The sequence below is a fragment of the Notamacropus eugenii genome, chromosome 5, assembly GCF_028372415.1.
Source record: "Notamacropus eugenii isolate mMacEug1 chromosome 5, mMacEug1.pri_v2, whole genome shotgun sequence".
In the NCBI taxonomy this organism is placed as follows: Eukaryota; Metazoa; Chordata; class Mammalia; order Diprotodontia; family Macropodidae; genus Notamacropus; species Notamacropus eugenii.
Window position 1 is genome coordinate 235,987,686 of NC_092876.1, and position 24,670 is coordinate 236,012,355.

Consider the following 24,670-nt stretch of genomic DNA (forward strand, 5'->3'; position numbering starts at 1 on the left):
AACTCAAGCTTCATTTACATGGTTATATTTTGTTGGGGAGGGGTACGCCTCTTTGTAGGGAGTATTGTCCTATATCAACAGTGTTTATTTATATGTATGTATCTAATGTAAAACCAGGAGTTCCTTCTACATTGTCTATAGATGGAAGAACTGTGGTTTCCCATAAGAATTTCAAATCAGATTAATTTTCTGCATTCCTTTCCTATCTACTTTCAACAATGCTGAAGTATATCTCTTTCAAACGTCCTTTTTATAGAAATAGTTGTCTTTTATATAGTGCTTTCAGGTTTGCAAAAAGTTTTACATACATCAGCTCATTGGGCCCTCACAACAACCCTGTGAGGTAGGTGTTAAAGGCATTGTTACCTTTTTATTGGACCTTCACACAAATTCATGATTGTCAGTGAACTCTCAAGGTGCTTGTGCTCCCTTAACCTAGTAACAGAGGTCACAGAAGTAAAGGTTACAAATTGGCATTGATCAACCTGGTGTAGGGCTGGTGGGTGGGCTGGCAGACTTCCCCCCACTTCTTCAACACACAAACAAACCCAATTCATCTGCCCACAGCGAAAAAACTACTGGCAAGCAAACACAAATTGTCCAATGTCTAGAAAATGCCTCTACATATTTCCCAAATAAATATACTTCCAACATAATAATCTCAGCATCTATTACAGTCTCTACCTGGAATCTAAAAATAAATGAGTTCATTATAAACTATGTTGGAAGAAAACCAAAGCCACAAAATTTTCACAAATCTTAGCACTGCAGTACTTTAAAGGCATAGGAATACAGCAACTCAAAAGAAAAAAATAGTGTTTTATTAACTACCACACTGTTATAATACACTTTAAACGTACAATAAGGTAGCCTTTAAATCTGAGGTGGTCTTAAGAATAACAAATGAACAGAATTTCAAATTTTTGTAAATAGGTGAACTGCTGCAGTTATTGGTGTACATTTTAGGAAAATGGTATAGCACTTACAGACCAGCAATGTAACTTTATTTTGTACATTTTTTTCTATAATTGAAAATATAAACAATAATTATAAAAAGAAAATACAGCGTAATAAAAAAAACATATATGTTTTTCAGTTAAGTGTATTGGATACATATAAATTTTAAGGGAAAAAGCAAAAAAAAAAAGGAAAATGATTGATATTTTAAGTGCAGACTGACTACCTAGCCAAAAAAACTTCTTAAAAAAAAAAACTCATAAAACCTCTAGTTTTCTATGACTAATATCCATGTGGTTGGAGTATTGTCACTCTGGAAGTGATTTCTGTTATGTTTGCATATGTTATACTTTACTGGTAACTTACATGATGGCTTTTAAGGCCCTGGCAGACAGATGGTTTTTGGAAACAAGATTTGATTAAAAAAAAAAAAAAAATCACTGCTAAGACGCAATACACCTTATTTTTGGTCCTCCAATGTTCAAGAAAAGGGATAATTCACAACATCGTTTTTACCACCCAAATGCCTCAACCTATACATTTTAAGCTTTTTTTAAACATTGGTTATATTGCCCAACTTCGTTATTGAAAGAATAATATTAACAAGACATCATTTTGGCAAATTAAATCTTAAACATGGCTTTTCAACAGGATTTAAAAGGTGACTATCCCTAGAGTTCCATGTTAAAATGTAGTTTTCAAAATCTTACAAGAGTAATGCTTAAAATATTGTACATAGTTAACCTAATTAAAATAATTAGCTTCAAAATGACAAATTGATGAGCTAAGTAAAGCCTACACTAGGTAACATTTGCTTGGAAACTTGATTTGTCAGTTATGCATAATAAAAATTCCAGTCATCAAGAAAATTACAAAATTTCTTTTATCATAACATGATTTCTTTCATCCACCAACTTTTTTATCTTACAATAGATAAATACCAACATGTTCTCATTTTTACACTAAACCACACAGGATTGATGCATTTGGTTAGACTACCATTCCCATTGTTAAATTCATTTTTCTCTTTATATAACTTGGTAAAATTTCATCTCTTCTAGATTCCAAAAGTACCTACAAAACCCATGCAATTTTACCATTTTAATATACTATGGAATATCATACAAAGTAAGGCATTTCAGTGTCATGTATAACCAAGTTACTGTCAATCCAAAAATTTTTGCACATCAATAAAAAGATATCTAAGAACTTAGGAACAATATTCTTCTCACTACTGTATAAAAATAACCACAATGAATAAGTATTTGTGTAATATTTACTCCATTGTCTCATTTCCAGAAACTGTGACAAGCTGTAAAGGTATTTCAGTGTTGGTAAGGATATCTTGATTGCTGGTGGCAGAAGTATTAACAGTTCCTATCCCTGAAACAGAACCTTGTTGAATATTTGCAAGGATAAGTGTCGTTCCTCCTGTAGTAATCAAAGTATCATCTCGTGAAGCTTCTACTGATGCCAGCACTGTACTACTAGAGTGAATACCTTTTTTATTCTGATGTGTTTTAATGTGTTTGGCAAGGTGGTCACTTCTCATAAAGCGTTTTGAACATTCTGGACAAACAAACTTCTTTTCACCTGCCAGAAAAAAAAAATTATTGTCTTACTGTACATTGTACATTAAGTACATTGTCTTAATGCAAACTAAGATGAATGAAATTAATACTATTTTCTGTTAATCTTGCTGTGAAAGAAGTTAAGACTACAGTAAATACCCCTTCATTCAAATAAACAAATAGGCTATTACTAGAAACTTCTCCCCCAATAAGCAAATGCACTGTCCCAATAGAATGTTATCTCCTCCCTCAAGCAGATCTAAAGAAAAGGCTTTAAGCTCCAGAGTTGTGATTCCTATTGCCAGGTGACCCTTCACAATCTTGCCCTCTTGGATTTAAAATGATTGTTTTTAGGTAGGATTTGAATCCAAGTGTTCGTTCTGAAATTTTATATTTTACTGTAAAAAATGTTTTATTATGTTTCATGTTCTTAAATTTTAAGTGTACTTATATCTGAAGTCAAGGGGTATATTAAATGTAATTATGGGGTTTGATCAACTAAGTGACATGGCATAATAATATTTAGTAAGGAAAACTCAATGAAAACCTCAGAGGGATTTTTAGAAAAAGTTTTTAAGGAAATGAAGTTCAGGAAGGAGAAGTATGAAAAGTATTCACAAAGAACTTTGAAAAGAATGGTATCATATGCAAAATGACATCCACATCCAGGGAAAGAACTATGGAATCCAGGGAACACAGAATGAATCAGACTATTTTCTCTTTTGTTATGTTTTGTTTTTCTCACGGTTTCTCCCATTCGCTATAATTCTTCTATGCAACATGACTAATGTAAAAATGTGTTTAATGGGAATGTATGTGTAGAGCCCATATAAGATTGCATGCCATGTTGAGGAGGGAAGGGGAGAAAATTTAAAACTTATGGAAGCAAATGACGAAAACTGAAAACAAATTAATAAATCTGGAGAAAAAAAGAATGACACCACAGGGTGCTGGATTGCCAAGAAACTGACAAATATTTGTTGGGGGATGGGGAGAGGAAAGGAAATAAGTATTTATATAATAACTATTATGTGTCGGGCACTGGGCTAATCGTTTTACAAATATCTCATCACTACAAAGATCCTCAAAACAAAATTGTGAGGTAGGTGCCGTTATTATTATCCCCATTTTGCAGTTAAAGGAAATTGAGGCAAAGATTAAGTGACTTGCCCAGGGTCACACAGCAAGTACGTGCCTGAAGCTGGATATGAACTCGTGTTTCTGACTCCAGTCACTCTGTCCTCTGCACCACTAGCTCCCTTTTTCTTTTCTTCCAAGCAGAAAAGAGAAAGATAAACCTAATAAGGAAGTGCTTGGCAACTCCAGAGAAGGAAAACCCATTAAGTCAAGGTTCAGGTACCTATGGAGCAAAGTTTTGAACAGGAACTTACAGGGCACTGGAAGAAAGAACAAAAGATCTACAGAACAGTTGGTTAGCCTGAACAGTATCAAGCCTTCAACTTTTAGAACCCCAACACATGGGTCAAGATAACAGTAGCAAGACTGTGAACCTATAACTTGTATACCATTATGGGATTTGTATTCTCTTCACAAAGCATATTTTTGTATACAATCAGATAACTGAACTTTGTCAGGTGAAAAATTCACTGGTCTGGTGTAGTAGAAATAAAGACAAAAGGCTTAGGGAGGCTGCAAAGAGCCTAAAGAGAATCCATCCAGTCAAGTCACTAATTCTGCTTCTTTTTCTTTGGAAAGACATGTCCCTTCTAATTATTATTAATCACATTTTAATGTAGAATTTTATGGCCTTATATCTCAACTTTATTTCAACAGCTATTATTATAAAATTTAAAGTTTCCCTCTCTCATTCATTCTTCTTTAAACACAGCACTTTGTTAGCACCCTGCTAAAAATAAATAAATCTCAGCACTATCTAAGGCGGGTTTTGCTTTAGGAGGAGGAAGGAAAGAAGTAGCAACACAATGAGAGAAAATAACCAGTCCCACAATTTAAATTAGGATTCCTCTACCCAACTTTCAAGCCTGTTCATAGTTCGATTGCACCACTCTGATTCTACCAATTTGCTCAAAGACTCAGGTATTTATTAAGACCAGTCTCCTATGGTCCCATGGGTTCACTCCCACTTCTGGTCTTGGCTGACGAATGCTCCCCTTCACATGAAACAATCTAATTTCTCTTACCCATATGTACAAATAATTCCCATTCTTGAAGCACTCAATTGGATATTGGCTTCCATATTTCGCTAATGTTTCATGTGTGTCCATAACATTATTATTATTAATATATGATTTTAATTATTATCCAAACTTCAGAGCAAGTACTATTCATATGCTTTTTCATATTCACTAATAGATAAATCCCTAATCTTTAAACTAATGGTAACTGTAATCTATGAGGGTGAGAACAGCATCTTACTTTTTCTTTTTATTACCACACTGTACCCCAGCACAAGTACATCACAAGCATTCAGTAAGTCAGGGCAAATGAAAAAACAGAAACTCTCATCTCAGTACCGGTAAGTTAAGAAACCGGTTTCTAGGTCAGTTTTATCATCATGCATAACATAATGATAGAAAAACTGTTGAGACCTAGGCACTAAGATCTTGGTCCCAACCACTGAGTATTACTGTGTAATTTCTGTCTGTTCCAATCTTCCTATCAATAAAAATGGATATGTTGCCCATGAATTTTCTACCATGATGAAGATATGGAAGCTAAACAAGAAAGGTAAACATCATCTATTCAGTAAAGAGTGTCAAGAGTAAATGAAGAAAACTAATTCTGAGAGCTAACAGAAGGAACAATCATAAAAGCAAAAAAAATGGGACTGAATCTTCAATGATTTTAACAGATCCTAACCATAAACTTTATTTTAAGGTATGAATAAAACTAGCAAAATTCTTTGGATTTAGTGTTCAATGATCAATTCAATGGATGTCTTCTAAGCTCGTGCCACTGAAAATAAAAATGAATATATTTTATTATCACTAAGCCTACATTTAAGTTCAACCAACAATATAAAACCCTGATTTTTTAAAAATGTTTATTGCCTTTTAAAAGACCATAATTCTCAAAGATAAGCAGATCAGGATGCTCATACTCTACATTTTAATTCATTAAAAACAAATGTTAATAACCTGTATGTGTTCTTCTGTGTCGCTGTAACTCATCACTTCGAGTAAATCTTTTCCCACAGAACATCCAGTTACAAACAAAAGGACGTTCTCCAGAATGCCAACGAAGGTGAGCTCTTAAGTGTGATGTCTTCCCATAAACTTTACCACATCCTGGTATGTGACAAATATGTTGTTTCTTTTTCCCAAGATTGGCACCTCTAAAAATAAAAAGAGAAGAGACACACACACATACATGGTTACAAAAAAATATTCACACCAAAGCTTATTGAGATTAATTCACATTTTATCATGTTCAATTTTATGCAAAACTCAAGACTATAAAAGAAATCAGAAACTGACATTTGATTTCATTTTAAAATATCCAATTTTATCATATAAAATATATGAATAAAAATTATACTCAATAACCAATATGATTACTCTCCAAAAAACTTAAGATACTCTCCCCCTGGTTTGTTTTTAGAGGTTATTTAGAATTTTTAAAAAGATCATAAAATACAATTTTCTCAATATATGTTTAATTTCAAATTAATTTGAGTATTTTAAAATATAGATCTTTTATTTATAACTATAGTATAACTAAGTTAGAAACTGCTGGAGTCATTGTGACTTTTAACAATATTTTATACAGGTCATTTTCAGCCTACAAAGCTTGTGTTTAATTTTTACAAACCATAAGATTGCCTAATGAGTGAAAATATGTATTGAAAAGGTAACCTAGGAATATAATTAGTTACCTGAAAACAGAATTACTGAATTACACACCCATGTTCTGAACATGCTTATTCTGAATTGGAAGTATGCTTGGAAAGAGCAAGAAATGTGGACTGCTCTAATTTGCTAGTAAGGAAATGTATGCCTGCAACTTCCATCCAAACTGCTAGTTTTGCCTTTTTAAAGTCAGGCCAAAAAAAAAAAAAAATCTAATCTAAATCCTCTTCCATAGAATAGTCCTTCTGATACTTCAAAAGACTGAAATCATGTCCAACATGTACACCTTTCTCTTTTCAGGCTAAGCATCCTACCCAACTCCTTCAACCAATGGCACGTTCTTCAGTCCTTTCACTCTAATTACCTTCTGTAACGCTTCAACTTGTCTGTATCATTTCCATAATATGGTGCCCCCACCACTGACACACTATATTGCAGAGATGGTCTGAACAGAGAAGAATACAGAAGAACTACTGCTGTTGTTTGTCCTTCGTTCTCAAAGAGGATCGTGACATCAGGGAAGTGATGTCGTGACATGCAAGTGAACTGGATTTAAGTGAGGGCTATGCAAAGTCACCAGCCTCACTTTCTCCTCCAGAACCATCTGGGCCCAATGGCAAGATATAGATCAGGACAACTGGAAATGGCCCTGGATGCAGTGGAAGACCTTGACCTTTTAAAGCAAAGGTCTTTCCCAGGTCTCAGTCTGACTGAGGCCAAATCCAATCAGTGTTTAAGGCTAAGTGAAAAATGAGGCAGAGAATGGCCTCTTTTACTTAGCCAAAAAAAAAAAAAAAATCAGTCTGGGAGGAGAAGACTCTCAGTTTCTAGCCAAAACAGAAATAACTGCTATTTACATTCACTCTGAGCCAAACAGCACCTAAACAATGACCAAATCTTGAAAAAAACTTCTTTGCATAAGAGGCAGTTTTTGACATAGGACTTAACAATAGCATCCATTAACACAATGTCTTTGAATTGGCTACAGTCAAAATGTTTACAAGAAACATTTTAAGTTTCTGACATAATAAATGACAGTGGAGAAAATGTTATTAAACACTTAAAAGACAATTCAGAAGGATTTTGAAAAAAAATTAGGTCAAGTTTTGAACAAAGAAAATGTAGATTAATATTTGAGCTTCGCAAATGTAGATGAGCCATTTATAATAATTTCTTATAAAACATTTTCAGTACATATTAATATGGGGATTTTCACATCTGCATACCTCCCACCACCTTCTTTACAGTTAGGACAGGTGCAGGCTACACGTCGAAGTCTTTTTCCTTCTTGATGTGGTTGGTCCCCTTCTTCATCTACCACCTGTACTCTCAAATGTGTTAAATCACTGGTATTCAATGTAGAATCACCACTGAGCTGCCACTCTTCTGGATCAGGCTCTTCCTCCTTGATCCTAATATCTAAAGAAAAGAATAGTTGGAAATTAGACGTATTTCATTGGACAGAAAGTAGGACAGCATGTCAATTGTTGTATCTATAATAGCAAAAACACAATGTATAATATACCCCAAAATAAGTTTTCAGAATATATAGCCAATGGTCTTGAAGTCCTTAATCTATCTATAAAATCTACCTTATTATAATTTTCAAAAGAATGGTTTAAAGAGCTAATCCAGACAAATCTAAGTCAAATTCTAATGCATTAACTTCTCTTCTAAAACCTCCTATTTGTAAGTGCTACATGGAAATAAGAAAGAAAGTTATAAACAGATATTAACAGCATTTTCACATGGAAAGAAGTCACAAAATTTTAAGACATGGTCCTTATTGTCAAGGGCCTTACAATTTAAGTGGGGTGAAAAAATATAAAGCACTTGAGTACCAAACTGTGAACTACTTATTCTAAGTGGTAGATTCAGGAAATGGGGAAACCACTGTGGTAGGGAACAGGGCTAGAGGCAGTAAAAAAAAGTACTGTTTAAAAAAAAAAAAAAGATGGGAACATAAAGAAGTTCTTAATCTGGGGGGTCTGTGAATTTATTTTTTAAAATATCTTGATAAATATACTTAATATAACCAATTTCCTTTATAATTCTATTCATTTTATTTCATGTTTGGCCACAAAGAAGAGATATGTTTCTTCACAGGTAAGGGACCATGGTCCCCTATATATAATATTAGTTTTGAATAACATTTTTTTCTTTTTTAAGGCTAATTTGTGAAGGAGGAGATAAAAGAATGGAGGAAAGGATACAGTAGGAAATGCAGATGACGTAAAAACGAAAACATGTTTTTAAAAATTTGTTCATAATGTTTAAAAAAAATAAACTTGTTTGGCTTCAGAGATTAACCTATACTATTTACATATTTATTTATTAAACGCTGCATTACCACAGAAGAAAATAAGTACAGCACAGACGAGTGGCCAAAATACATGGACTGATAATTGTCAAAATAAGAAAAGTAACACATGGAATAAAATGGCCCAAATCACTAAAAGGAAATGCAAATTAAAACCACTCCTAATGTTTCCTCTCACATCTATCAAATTAGGAAGTGTTACTCTTTTTAAAAAATCAACATTAGTTGACTTTGGTTGTGGGAAGTCAAGCCCAATAACAAATATACTGTTGCTGAAAACTGTAAATTGGTTTGTTTTAGAAAATAACTAGGATAATATAAGTTGCCCAATCCTTCATACTCTTTGACCAAATGATACCACTGTCAGAACTCCAAGGAGAACGAAGAGATAAACAAAAAGGTCTTATGTATACGGATACATTCATTACAGCTCTTTTTGTGGTAGCAGTAAAACTGGAAACAAAGTGAGTACCTAGGGATTTGGAAATGGAAAAAGATTATGGTACATGAATGTAATGCAGTATTATTTTCCCTTAAGAAATAAGGAACATAAGGAATTCAGATAAACATGGGACAGTTTGTGTGAACTGATGCAATAGAAAAAACAAAACCATAAGAATATCATGAAGAATAATTTTAATTATACAAGTGAGAACAATGAAGAAAGCTAATGACCAATCTTAGCCCTACAAGACAAAATGATGAAATATATTCTCCCCTTCCCTCAGTTAGAGGACTGGAGGAAATGCTGCCTATCAGACCGACTGGAGTAGTGAGATAAGTTTTGCTTAACTGTTCTTATAGTTACATGAAAAGGAAAGATAACCTCTACCAATTCAGATAATACTAACAAATGATAGTGATATTTTAAAAAAGCACTAATATAACTTACAAAGGAAAAGAAAGAATTACAAGTCTAAATCAGAAAAATCTGTCACTTCGAAATGCTTTATAGGACAAGACATCACAAGCAAGGTAACTAAAATTGACCTACATATTAATGATCTCAAAGCTCAATTTCCAAAAGATTATGGGTTTATCTTCATTCATTTTTTAAACACTGGGCTTTAAAAAATAAACTAACACATTCCTGCTTCATGAAGTTTACATTACCCATGAGATATGAGGTTTGAAATATTACTTTGTATGATGGTCAAATATGAGGGCAACTCTGACAAATGTAGTGTGAAAGAAGATTGTATTAGTCTTTATTCACTTGCTTTATGTTTAATTATCCAAAAAAAAAAAAACCAAACCTAAGTAACTCATACATGGTATCATACTAAATTTAAACAACAACCTAATTTACTACCATAAAAAAACTGAAATAGGCTTACCAAAAAACAAAAACAAAAACGACTAAGATGTAGGCAAATAAAGAAAATAATTTTGTCAAATGATTTTTTCAAGCATTCACTTTGCTGTTTTATATAGTTTTTATTACTTTCCTTTTCTGATTATTTGATACATCATTTATAGTAAATGAATAAGGGATAAGAGAAAAGCGAGAAAAAAAAGTAAAGAAACAATTAAGTATGGACTAGATAACATGAAGTTCAATCAGCTTCAATTATCTATTTCTCTTAACAACATGACTCACAAAATGTACTACTACTCATAAAAAAAACTCTCAAAAATTTGAGTATCTGACTTAAAACAGTTTATTTTTATAACCAGAGCTACATTTCTCCAATTCCCATACATTTAGTTTTTCCTTCCATATTCTCAAAGTAGAAATAGATTATTTCAGTTGTTTGGGCCTTGGAATGAATTTTCCTGACAGAAAGAAAGTAGTGAATGATCCTTGCATTTCCTATGTAGCCCACAAAAGCCAATGTGGCTGAAATATTCTGTAATCAAACACATGCTCAATGATATAACTGCTAAATGCACGGTCAATGATATCATTGCTAACACTAAAGAAAAAATAAGGATTATATTAATGTACTGATTCCCCATATTTAGGATATACTCCTCCTTCCTCAACCCTGGGTCTTTCAGAATCCATCTTCTTTCAAAGATCAGCCCAGGTGCCACCTGGTCTGAGAGGTCTTCCCTGATCCTTCTAGTAGTTAGCAGTGTTATCTTCTCTCAACTACCTTACGCTTACTTATTTTTGTGTATATGGTACATAATCCCTCCCTACCTTTGACTCTGCAGTTCCCCAACACTCACAAAAAAAAAAAAAAAACAACACAACAACAAAAAACTCTTTAAAGGCAAGAACTATTTTGCTTTTTGTCTGTCTCCCTAGCACCTGGCATAGTACACAACACACAAGTAGTTAGCATTAAGAACAGGCAGATGGAAACTTTCGTAGATTATGTTCCTGGGCTCTTTCAAAAGCCCTCTAGATGTTTACATCTAATTTCATCTCAGAAGTTAAGACTTTCCTTTTCCTTGATACAAGTTTATTACTTTTGGAGACATGATTAGGGTCAGGAGTTTACAAAAGAAATGTTGAAAGCGAAAAAATGGGAGATGAGAGGACAGAAAATGAAACTTCTCTGAAATGCAAGTTAGGAAGACAGAGGGAAGGAGACAAAGAATAAAAGAATGCATTATGTAATTTTAACATTCACAAACTACCTACTATCAATACTAGGAATATTAGTTGTACTGTTTTCAAATGGGTCACATAATGAGAAAAAAAAGTTTGAAAAGGGAGGGCAGGCATGTTCTATGTATGATTCTAAGAGTGAAGAAAGGAGGTGGGTATGGAAAAGCTGCCAAAGTTCTTATTCTTAGGATAAGCCTGATTGCTCAGGAGAGGTTTGTAGGAAAAAGAGGTCCACAAGTCAGTTGTAACTCAAACCATGCCTTTACTATTAAAAAGATTAGCATGCCACCAAAATAAAAGTTCTGTATCTTATTACTAACATATCAAGAAAGCTAATAGTATACTATGATTAACTCATTTATTAACTAAATCCGGCATTCATATTTAATTTGGATAATACTAGATAAATATGAATTAAGGTACTTTGGATAAAATGAGACATTCTCTGTTATCAATAGCATATCACTAGGATTTTGTTGTTCTTGTCAAAGTCTAATTTTCCTTGCTTTCAAATTTTTTTTTAGAATGCTGATGAATTTGCTTGATTTGAGTTAGTTTATTTTATTTATATTTTCCATTTAACAGGTTTCACCTGTCATGAAATAAACAGAATTAGACACAATATTTTTAAAATCTCTAGTAGTCTCATTTTGTTAGTAAAATGATTTTTGTTATAATTAGGACTTCCTATGAATATTTTTTATAATACGAAAAGTTTGTTATTTCTAACTTAAGATGATAGCTTTAAATTTCCTATTATTATGGCTAATTTCCTAATAGTTTGTCTTCATTGGTCTGGGAAGGAATTAATTCTTCAGGAAAGATTATATTTAAACTTCAGTTCTAACTAATTTGCTACCACAGAAATCTATAATAAATCAATTTAAGTAATTCTCCTTTCCCCTCAAAATTCATCTGCATTTGGGTCATTTCCATAACTTTTTCATTTTAAAAAAAAAAGGTTTGTTTCTGAACTGTGTACTGTAAGTCTATTTACCCCATTTGCTGAGGAGAGACTGTTTTCCAAGATAAACTTCTATTTTTTTCTTAATCTATAAAGAAGTTCATAATTCACTACCAAGACCACACTTTTTCTTCCCATCTACTTCAATTGCTCTTAAGTTATTCTGTCATTTAAGAGAAGCATAGTAAAATTTCTATATGAAAATAAATTCTACATGACCAAATCATAAGAAATAATCCTAAAGGTCAAATAATGTTTCCCAAACTGCCAGCTGGCCAAAGCTTAAAAGTTATATTCTAGTTTCAGGCTGGAGTATGATGAGTTCATCTACCTACAGTTTCTAGTCTTCTTCCTAATTTCCAGTATCATTAACATAACTGAATTCTTCACTTTTTAACCTCCTACATAGCTCACATAGGTCCTTAGTTTTAATCCTCTAATTGGAAAACAAACCAATTCATTGGGGAAATGGTTGCGAACCACTGAACTTTGCCAAAAACAGTGGCTGATCTATAAATTCCAGGCATAAACACAACCTCTCTTCTTGATGTGATCTTCAGAAGCCTGTGCCTTTCACCCAAAAGTTTTAAGACACTAGATAAAAGTAAACAGATTATCTCAAGCAAGTAAAAAAGAATTAAAAGTAGATTTCTCCCAAACTAAAACAACACAATAAACTGGAAGCTCCTGGTTGCTGTCAGGACACTATTAGCCAACAGTGGCATCTTGGCAGTTAGACAACATGGGTTATGAAGAAGTGGCAAAACAGAATTCTTTCACATTCAAAGATCTCTTGTCCATTCAAATCTACCCATACTATCTCCGCTCCCCCCCGCCCCATCATCATATTATTTATAACCCTCCCACATGAAGGCAAGATAAATACTTTGAAAGGCAAAACTTACATGGATGAATATGTTCTGATTTATTTGTTGACAAAATATCTCTTATTACTTCATATCTCATAAGAAAATGAAAATCTAAACAGGTACATGATGAATCATTTATACATTATCTCATTTTTAAGTTTTGAACTTCCTACCACACAGTACATTTGCACATCTGTCACCCTTATTTGTAAAATGAGAATAATGATCCAATCTACTTCATGAGGTCACTATGAGAAAAGAGACTGGTAAAATTTAAATATAAGCTATAACACAGTTGAAGTGTTAAATACAGAAATACCCATTCATACAAAATACTAACTAGACTTCCACCACCTCTAGGTAAAGTTAAGGGATTTCATTTATTGTGCAAAACCAGTAAGAATAAGTGTTCTTTTATTCAATTTTGAGCCACAGTACAAAAGCTTTAAGCAAGACTTGTCAAAGTCACAAATTATTTATTCTTTCCACATTTTTGCACATGCAAGCACACATACATACATACACATACACATACACACACACACCTCATTACTGCTTAGTCATTAGATTTTCTCTGAGACTTATTGACTGGTTTTAAGTCTTGAATTGTGTAAAAAGCATACAATTGGCAGGAATACCAAAGAATCATCTTTTGTCTCCATGCAAAACAACTTATTAAACAGTTCAAAAGAGATCACTATTTTTGCTCTTATTAAAAATCTCTGGGGGTGGGGGTGGTAGTGGAAAGGATCCATTATCTTTTAGAAGATTCATGGAATCTAGTATGAGAAGATAATTCAGAACAGAAATAAGACCAAAAAGCATCAGAAAAAAAGAAAACATCTTTGATAGTTATATGTTGAATTTATATTTTCTAAAATAAAAGGTATATATTATTCAGTTTCATATATGATCCTTTCTTTGGTCTGGAATCTATACAGAACTGCTCATTTTATTTTGTGTTTAAGTTCAAGTGTATTTAGCATATTAAATTCAAGATAAAAAAGAAATGTGAGCTTCTAAGAGTTTCTAAGTCCTGTTCTTCTATTTGTATACCCAGCTCTTAGTCCAGTTATGGATAGTATATTCCTAATAAGTGAGTTTCCATTAAAAAAAAAAAAGATACCCCAAAAAGTCATCCAGTACAATCCCTACTCAAATCACAAATCCCATCTTAAAGATGATTTCCTCCTTCCTTAATTTTCAAAAACCATTCCTTTTAATAACTCATTCTAGAATTTTACCAAAAATGAAAATCAAACTTGCTCTTCCATAGTTTAAAGTAACCATCTTCTTCCATTTTTGTGAAAATTGGGATAGCATTTGCCTATCTCCTACTGTGCCACACTTCTGTTTAGAGTTTCCACAAAGATCACTGACAGTGTGATCAGTCACAATGTTTGCAAGTTCTTCAAGCGCATGTTCTTCCCCTTCTGAAGATTCATAATACAGAAGTCTAATAACCCAAATACTTCTTCAGTCTTTTAACTCTATTCTTGTCCAACCTATTCACATTGGAAAGAGTTATGTGACTGAGATCTCTGCTTTTACCTTTAGCTAAATGATTTCATTGTAGATGAAATTCCTACATCCATTCCATTCATCATACTTGGGACCTCCAATCAGTCCTCTAATTAGAATATATGAAAGGCTATTAAGTTAGGAAACAAAATAATTTTCTATGGCATAAACTATATGTGAAAACACTGGTTTGATATTAAACCATGAGAATTAAAAAGAGACAAGTTTCAGAAAAACGTGAGAAAAATTTTATGAACTGATGCAGACTGAAGTGAGTGAAGCCAGAAAAAAAATGTATATAACAATACCATAAGGAAAAAAAGAACTTCAAAAGTGAAAAATACAATGACCAACGAAAAAGGTAACAGAAGCATGCTATCCATTATCCTTAATTAAAGGGGTAGAATTACATTTTTTAAAAATGTGTGCATTAGTTTTGCTTGATAAAGCTTATTTCTTACAAGGACTGTCCTTTTCAATTCTATTACATTCCATTAAACATATGGCCCCCCTCCAAAAAAAAAAAAAAGGAAAAAAAGGAGGACCACTGAAACATCATTTAAAATTCAAAGAGGAAAAGACAACAGGTAAGGAGAGATTTGAAATTAGCATGAAGACATTATATACTTCTTTTTAAAAGAATCCATATAAAATCACTGTTTCACATATAATCTTTTTCTGTTCTACCTAGTACATGAAAATGTTGTTTCCATGTCTGTTATAATCACAATAACATAAAAAAAAAAAAACCATAGCTTTAAGAAGATCCATCCCATCATAAAATCTGGAGCTGAAAGAGACCACAGAGATTATCTAGTCCAACTTAAGGCAGTAATTAAGGGAATCCAGAAAATAATAAAGGTCATACTAACACTCATTTAAATAGCTACTACTCTAAGTTGTTTTTTATTTTGCATCACTACTCCCCAAAAAAGGATGCAACGTCAAGTTTTTAATAATCCCAATTCAGTAATATTATTCTTAATCTTCACAATCTCTACATAAAGAATAAATAAATTGACCAAGTAATATGTAGTATTTTACAGAGTACAGCCTGGTGACCGATATCTCTCCAAGAATCAGTCAGGCTGCTAAATGAGAGGTTCTTGATGACAAGGTTAGCCACAAAGGTAATGAATTTTTTTGACCATGGGATCCCAGAAAACAGAGAAAAATTGCTAACAATCCTATGAGGCCTCCTTCAACTTCTTCAATGTGTGAGTAGTACATGCAAAATATTTTCCGTAACCAACTGACTCTACCACAAGGACCAAACTTCATCCAATTTTACATTCTCAATGTAAATTAAAGTAGTAGGGATAAGAATTTATAGCTAAATGGATAGATGTCTCAGAAAATCTATTCTAAGAAGCAATTAAAGGAGTCAGTAGAACTGGGTTGAAATAATGCCCAATGGCAACACGAAATCCCATGTCATCAGAGATTTGATTGTGATACTTCACAGTGCTCACAAAGAATATAAGATACCTACAAAACACAATGAGAGTAATTGCAGTTTATATGTGCTAACATATGGTGATGAAGGGGGTAAAGAGGTAAACAAATTCTATTAAATTCTGGCAAAATTCTCCGTAAGAAAATATATCTTGGGTGACTTTCAGAATAGGCACAAGGAATAAATAACAAGTCTACTGAAAAATAGTTGAAGATCAAGAAGTTGTCACTAGCTTATAATACACCTTGTTTAAGAAGTTAAAAAAAGGTAATTGATAAGGAGGATATAAAAATAATAATAAATTAAATTGACTTGGTTTTGATACCAGGAAATATTTGGTTATTGATACATCTATAGTACACTCAGATAGATTAGCTGGGAAAAAATGTAAAGATGGTGATTACCTTAGTAAAGTTGAATGAATTTAAAACAATTGCTCCAAGTAGTTTTGATAATTGCCGCTTTATAATACAATTTGAGATCTGGTAGAGCTTGGTACTGGCTAAGAAACAGAAGGGTAGACCAATGGAATAGGTTAGGTACTCAACACACAGTAGTCAATGAATATACCAATCTACTGTTTGATAAACCCAAGGACCCCAGTTTCTGGGATAAGAACTCACTGTTCAACAAAAATTGCTGGGAAAACTAGATAACAGTGTGGTGGAAACTAGGCATAGACCAATGCTCGACACTGTACACAAGAATAAAGTCCAAATGGGTACATGATCTAGGTATAAAGACTGATACTATAAACAAATTAGTGGAGCAAGGAATAGTGTATTTATCAGATTTATGGAGAAGGGAAGAATTTTTGACTAAACATGAGACAGAAAACATTATCAAGTGATAAATGGATAATTTTGATTACATTAAATTGAAAAGCTTTTGCACAACCAAACCCAATGCAACCAAGATCAGGAGGAAAGCAGAAAACCGGTAAAGATTTTTTGCAACTACTGTCTGTGATAAAGGCCTCATTTCTAAAATATATAGAAAATGGAGTCAAATGTACAAGAATACAAGTCATTCCCCAACTGACAAGTGGTCAAAGGATATGAAGGCACTTTTCAGAGAAAGAAATTAAAGATATCTATAGTCATATGAAAAAAAATGCTCTAAATCACTATTGACTAGAGAGATGCAAATCAAAACAACTCTGAGGTACCACATCACACCTATCAGAAAGTCTAACATGACAAAACAGAAAGACGATAAATGTTGGATTAGATGTGGGAGAGTTGGAACACTAACTCATTGCTGGTGGAGCTGTGAGATGATCCAATAATTCTGGAGAGAAATTTGGTACTATGCCCAAAGGGCTACAAAAATGTGCATAGCCTTTGACCCAGCAATATCACTTCAAGGACTGTATCCCCAAGAGATCATAAAAATGGGAAAAGGTTCCACATGTACAAAAATATTTATAGCAGTACTCTTTGTGGTGGCCAATAACTGGAAATCAAGGGGATGCCAATCAATTGGGGAATGGCTGAATAAATTGTGGTATATGAATGTAATGGAATACTAATGTGCTATAAGAAATGATGAACAGGAAGTCTTCAGAGAGGCCTGGAAAGACTTATATGAACTGATGCTGAGCGAAAGGAGCAGAACCAGGAGAACTTTATACACAGCAACAACCAGTGTGTGAGGAATCTTTCTGGTAGACTGAGCACTTCATTGCAATGCAAGGCCTTAGAAAATTCCCAATAGTCTCTTAAGGCAAAATGCCTCCCACATCCAGAGAAAGAACTATGGAATTCGATCGCAGAATATAGCAGATTATTTTCTTTTCTATTATGTTTTGGTTTGTTTTATGATTTCTCCCATTCACTTTAATTCTTCTATGCAACATGACTACGGTGAAAATGTATTTAGTAGGAATGTATGTGTAGAACCTATATAAAATTGTATGCTGTCTCAGGGAGGGAGGGGAAAAAAAAAATCTAAGTTATATGAAAGTGATTGTAGAACACTGAAAACAAATAAAATAAATAAAACAATTGCTCCAATGAAAAGTCCCAAAATAGCTTCACCAGCAAAAGAATCTTTCCAAGTTGAGAAAAACAGCTTTTGTATCACTCAGAGAACACACTAATTTGAAAACATCTTAGAGGTAGAAAATGTGAAGACTAGGGACAGCATGACCTTAAAAATAAAACAATGCAAAGCAGTGCAGGATTTTTACAAAAAACTTGGTGATGAAGATGATGATGATGATGATAGCAGCTAGCACTTATGTAGTGCTTTACGGTTTGCTGAGTGCTTTACAAATACTTTTTCATTTTATCCTCACCTATTTTGCAGGAGGAAAAGGAGGAAGGCGAAGAACAGCAAGGAAGCATCTGAAGCTGAATTTGAAGTTAAGTATTCTTGAGGCCCAGCTCTCTAACAGTTACCCTCAACCTTTTCATGTGGTATATTTCAACAAGCTACATCATCCCCCAAAATTTTTAGACTGGGAGAAAAAAAATACAGCTGCAAAATGGTACTGATCTGTGTCAGGTGCTGTGCTATGCCGTGGAGACAGAAAAGCAAAAACAGCTCTGTCCTCAGAGAACTTACTCTAATAGATAAACAACATATAAATAGGCCCATATAAGATAACTAGAAAATACAAAGCAAGTAGGTATCAAACATCAGTGACAACACCACTTAGGTGATGTACAGCATCAAGTCAAGTGCTGAGCCTAGAATCCAGAAGACCTGAGTTCAAAACCTGTCTCAGACACTTACTAGCTGTGTGTGACCAGTCACTTAACCTGTTTGTTTCAGTTTCTTCATTTGTAAAATGGGGATAATAGCATGTACTTCCCAAGGTAGTTGTCAGGATCAACTGAAATAGTTGTAAACACTTAGCACAGTGTTTGAAGTACATAGTAGGAGTTACCTATAATTACTATTATTATTAAACATTATTACCAGAACCACCACACTGGAATAATACACCTAAACACTCAATGTACTTTGTGAGAAAGTGGCAATGTCAACTAAGATGATGAAGTGTGAAAAAAGGGTTTGTGATACCTCCTTCATCTCAACAAAGGCTTTCACTTACTCTTAGGACTTAACTGAGAAAATACTGGCCATCCATCTTGGGCTCATCCTCCTCACCCACACCATTCCTCAAAAAGCCTCTACCTCACTCCTCCCACCTCCCTTCTCTGCTCCAGCCTAAGGAAAAAAGTTTTTTTTTCTTGCCAAGGAGAGCCCTTCTAATTCTGCCCTTGACTCCACCTCTCCTTGACTCTTTTGTGGAATAGTATTCTCCTTTCCTGCCTACCCTTCAACTTCAATTTCTCCTTGGCTAGAGATTCTCAATTCCTTTATAAAAATGTTCCTTTGGTTTTTATAGGCAGGTGTTAAGGTTAATTGTGGGTGGGGGAAAAGAGTTAAAAGATCTTCCCCACCCATTAATAGGCTTCAGACACCTGTTAAATTCTAAAATGGCAGTGGGTCCTGAAGGTCCTGTCCTTCAGCCCTGTAAAGAACATATATACTCTGAGGTGAAGTTTTGCTTTGGGGCTTAGCTTTTAGAAGAAGGTTTAGTGTTAGATGAGACTTTGGGTAGCCATTTTAAGAAGCCCCCTGGCTTTGAAAACCAAGACATTGGTGCTTCTTTCTGGTAATGATGTATGTATTGTCTATGGTCAGACAGCTAGAAGCCCTGTCTGTTGGTTTTTCTGCTTGTAATTTCTATTTGTATTTTCTCTTTAGTTTAGGGTGCTGACTTTTCCCCCTGAATTAAGTGAATGATATATGTGCTTGATTAAAGTAGATTGCTGAACCCTCAAAAGTTGCTTCCGTTTTAGAAAGGCAGATCTAAGAAACTGTACAGCAGGCCTTCCTGTACATGCTGGTGTCCTTGCTGGTACAGTAGGTGACCTCCTACTTATATAACCACTTCTGGTCTCAGTCTCCTTTCCTGAATTATCGCTCCTGTGTGGCATCCTAATGTCAGATGTTACCTAAACAGTCTTGGACCATCTCTCTGGATTAACTACTCCTAAATTCACACCTAGCACTTACTTCTCTCAGTAATTCCAGTTGGATTCTATTTTGCCAGCTGCCTGCGGAACACTACCATGCGGATGTCCCCTTTACATCTCTAACTCAGAACATTTATAGTAAAAGAAACTCATTTTCCTGCTTAATCATGTTCCTCCTCCAAACCTTGTTCCTCCTCCAAACTTCCCTATTTTTGTTAAAAGAAGTTATAAATGAATCTTCCCCCACCAAAAAAAAAAATACAAAATAATAAAGCCAGTTGGATTTACAAGAAAATTGTACTGAATATTCAAAGAACAATACTTCCAACATGACGCAAACTATTTGCAAAAATAGCAAAAGAAAGGATCCTACTTTATGGCCAAGTACAATCTTTACCAGAAAAGCAGGACTTGTTAAATATTAGGAATAAGATAAACATAAAAGATCATAATAATAACAAAAACAACAAAAATATTGTTCTATCAACAGTTGCTGAAAAAGATTTTTTTTTAAGTTTTTATTAGTATCTTATTTTTACATCACTGATATTTCCCTAGCATTTTTTCCATCCCCGTTCCAGAGCACCATCTCAAAGAACAAATAACATAAAACTATGAAAACACTTCACAATTTTTATCCTCTCTGAACAGTTCATGCTAATTTTCTCTGAATCATTCCAATTTCAGTATACGTACTGTTGAAAAGGCTTGACAAAATACAATACCCATTTCTGCTTTTACAAAAAGTACTACCAGGTAGAGTAAAAATGGCGGAACAGAAGCAGGGACCTGCTACAACTCTCCCCTCAAACCCTCAAAAAACCTGTAAAAATGACTCAAAACAAATTGTAAAGCAAGAGAAGCCACAAAATGATAGACTGAAGAAAATTTCCAGCCCAAGATAATCTGTAAGGTCAACAGAAAGGGTCTATTGCACCAGACTAGGAGCGGAACAGTTTGGTGTGGGCTGCACAGGTACATACAGATCTGGAGCAGACCTTAGGGGACTGAAACACTGGTGACTGCTGCAGTTTCCAGACTTCTCAACCCACAAGCACCAGACATCTTTGAAGGTCAGTGGGAAGAGTCTCTCACCTGGCTGAGAAGGGAATGTGGTCCTACCTGGTCCCAACCCTGGCACCAGCCCCAGTCTCAGGGCAGCAGCAACCACTGCTGAAGCTACTTCCCAAGTTCACCACTTAATAAAGAGTTCAAAAGTCAAGTAATTGGCTGGGAAAATGAGCACGGGGGTTGGGGGAGGGAGAAGAAACAGACTATAGATTCTCACTTTCTCAGTGAAGAGGTATTTTCTTATATCATTGGTGACAAGGAAGATCAAAACATACAACCAGAAGAAGACAACAAAAGTCAAAGCTCCTGCATCCAAAAAACTCCAAGAAAAATATGAATTGATCTCAGGCCATGGAAGAGCTCAAAAAAGGATTCTGAAAATCGAAAAAGAGAAAAAATTGTAAAGAGAAACGAGAGTGATGCAAGAAAATCATGAAAAATGAGTCAACAACTTCCTAAAGAAAACTCCAAAAAATTCTTAAGAAAATAACACCTTTAAAATTAGACTAACCCAAATGACAAAAGAAGTCCAAAAAGTCAATAAGGAGAATGCCTTAAAAAGCAAAGTCAGCCAAATGGAAAAAAGGTCCAAAAGCTCACTGAAGAAAATAATTCCTTAAAAATTAGAATGGAACAAATGGAAGCTAATGACTTTATGAGAAATCAAGAAATCACAAAACAAAATCAGAAGAATGAAAAAATAGAATAGAATGAAGTATCTCATTGGAAAAACTGAAGTGGAAATGGATTCCAAAAGAGATAATTTAAAAATTATTGGACTACCTGAAAGCCATGATCAAGAAAAGAGCCTAGACATCATCTTTCATGAAATTATCAAGGAAAACTGCCCTGATATTCTAGAACCAGAGGGTAAAATTGATATTTAAAGAATCTCACCTCCTGAGATCCCAAAAGGAAAACTCCTAGAAATATTGTAGCCAAATTCCAGAGTTCCCAGGTCAAGGAAAAACTATTACAAGCAGCCAGAAAGAAATAATTCAAGTACTGTGGAAACATAATCAGGATAACACAAGATTGAGCAGCTTCTACACAAAGGGATCAGAGGGCTTAGAATATAGATATTCCAGAGGTTAAATACTTGTTTGTAAATCTTTTCCCTACCCTGCCCCTCCTCCATCTGCAATATAAATGCTTCCTTAAGGGAGGCGGCTGTTTGGGTTTTGTTTTTTGGTGCCTCGGGCATCATACATAATAGGCACTCAATAAATGTTTATTGGATTGGATCAAATCTTTTGCATCTATACCCTTCTCCCCATTCATATAGGCACTATCCTAGTTCAAGGCCTCACCATTTCTACACTAGATTATTACAGGGGCCTCTTAATTGATATCATGGTAGTCTCTCGCCTTTCTAATGTCTCTGACACAGCTGCCAGTCAATCAATGAGCATTTATTAAAAAACTACTTTGTGCCAGATACTGTGCTAAAAGCTGAGGATACAAAAAGAGATGACCATCCCTGCCCTCAAGGGACTACCAAAATAATTTTCCTAGGGCACAAGTCTTGACCTTTTCTCTAACCCTCTCCTCTCACATAAAAACTTTACAAACTTTACAATACCTTTCCAGGATTATTTCACATTTTTCCTTTACACATTCTATATTCCTGCCAAAACTAATTTTTTTTTTTGCAAAAAGTGCTGATCCCCAAACTCAGTATTTCATTTCTTTGTCTCTAGGCCTTCACTTGTTTAGCACACAATTCCTACTCACCTCTACTCAAGTACTACCCTACTCATCCTCTCATCCTCAAGTTATTAATGATTTTTTATTCATTATTTTGTATTTGTTTTTTGTGCGTAGATTGTATTTCATCTTTGCCCCACCTCCTCATGCTAATAGAATTAGGGATTCTTGAAGGAAGAAACTATTTCTACCTTTGTACCCCACAGAATCTAACAGAGTTCGCTGCACAGAGTAATAAATGCTAAATGGAATTGAGTAACACAGGACAGAATGGCATTGTATAGTGGTTCCCAATGTTTTTTTGTGAACCCTTTTTAATAACAACAATTATAACAAAAATGTGTTGTGAACAAGAGTATTTATAAGTCTTTTAAATTCATTCATTAAAAATTTACTGTAGCAACCATAGTTTTTGCCACCAAAAGCTCCAAATTAAAATTTGCATTTCACAACTATAATTACAAAATATAAAATTTTATTCTACCTATAACTATGAAACCCTAAAATAAAACCATAAACAATGCTATACATAATATTCTGTAAGAATTAAAAGAAGTGATCCAGAAAGATCTATCTCACAAGCATACTACTACCACCTGGAAAACTTCATATTAAATTTATTTTATAAATTTTGTTGAATATAATATTTTTGGATATAATGGATGTTGGATATAATATCTAAAGTCACAACCTGGAAGACATTTTAACATAAAAATCATATATAAACATAATTTCAATATCTGATTTTTATTTGAACAAAGCTTTGTAACATTTGACTCAATATCAGACAAACATAGCCTTGAAATTTAGAGTACATTGTTTATTTCTACATTTTGATTTAAAATAAGAAAAAAGTGAAAATGTTCACTCATACAAATATGTAATTGAAAATGGTAGGGGAATTATACAAGCTCTCTAGCTGAGAAATGGAAGCTTTTTCTTTTTAATTTTGAACTACCTAACTAGCTAGTTGTAAAATATTTACTTTTCTACTGACAAATATCACTGATGAATTACTTTTCGGTCTTGTCTGACTCATCATGACCCCATGATGACCTATAATGGTTTTAAGACAGCTTCTTATACACATGTTCAACAACCATGGTTTTCAAATAGCCTGGGATTTTGTTCTGCAAGAATGCAAAATTTCCATATACCCTGATCATGTGATTCACATTTGATGAGATAAAGACTAACAAAGGAATGAAACTAGGAAGCTACTCCAGTGCAATCACTGTACAGAATACAAAGAGGGTCGCACATCTAGTTTGTTCTCAAATGTCAAAAACGTAGTAGTTTGGAAACAAGTTGATGACAGGTTGAGAAAGTAAAAGAATATGCTGTACTTAGAAGCAGTCATTGTTTGATGTAACTGCTGCACAAACATCAAAATCAATAAGTATGTGATCATGAGTTTAAAATCACCACAAAAAAACAGTAACTTTTAAAAGATATACACAATGCTTGTTGTCACAAAGAGAAAATATATTTATAATATAATTGGGTAATTCTTTACTACTTAATGTACCATCAAAGAGCCTGTGGCAGAGACCCCTTTGAACCGCTGTTAAAACATTAAATAGAAACCTGTGATATATGGGTAGACATGAAGTATCACTGCTGTAGGCACATAAGGACCAATTTTCAAGTTATTTTAAAGAGAATAAAGTTGTAAAAGAGTAATAAAGGTCACAGAGATGGTAGTTTTACCAAAAAAGGGGGGAGAGGGGAGGAGAATGAAATAGTTTTAGTGACTATGAACCACACTCCCTGTTTCTTATCTCTTTAACATCTTTATGAGAATATTCTTCTCTGCAGGTTATTATAAAATATAAGGAAAACTGGGAGGTAT

General features: G+C 33.9%; 1 protein-coding gene across 2 annotated transcripts in view; it reads right to left on the bottom strand.

Annotated features, from left to right (window-relative positions):
* Positions 1–799: 799 nt before the first annotated feature.
* SP3 (Sp3 transcription factor) overlaps positions 800–24,670 on the bottom strand; it is a 53,918-nt gene continuing 30,047 nt past the window's right edge. For both annotated transcript variants that reach the window (XM_072612354.1, XM_072612353.1), the window contains 3 exons: positions 7,585–7,777; positions 5,648–5,844; positions 800–2,550 (listed from right to left, as the gene is read on the bottom strand). In XM_072612354.1, coding sequence (XP_072468455.1) covers positions 2,234–2,550; positions 5,648–5,844; positions 7,585–7,777 — 707 coding nt within the window. In that variant the 3' untranslated portion in view covers positions 800–2,233. The remainder of the gene's footprint in view (positions 2,551–5,647; positions 5,845–7,584; positions 7,778–24,670) is intronic.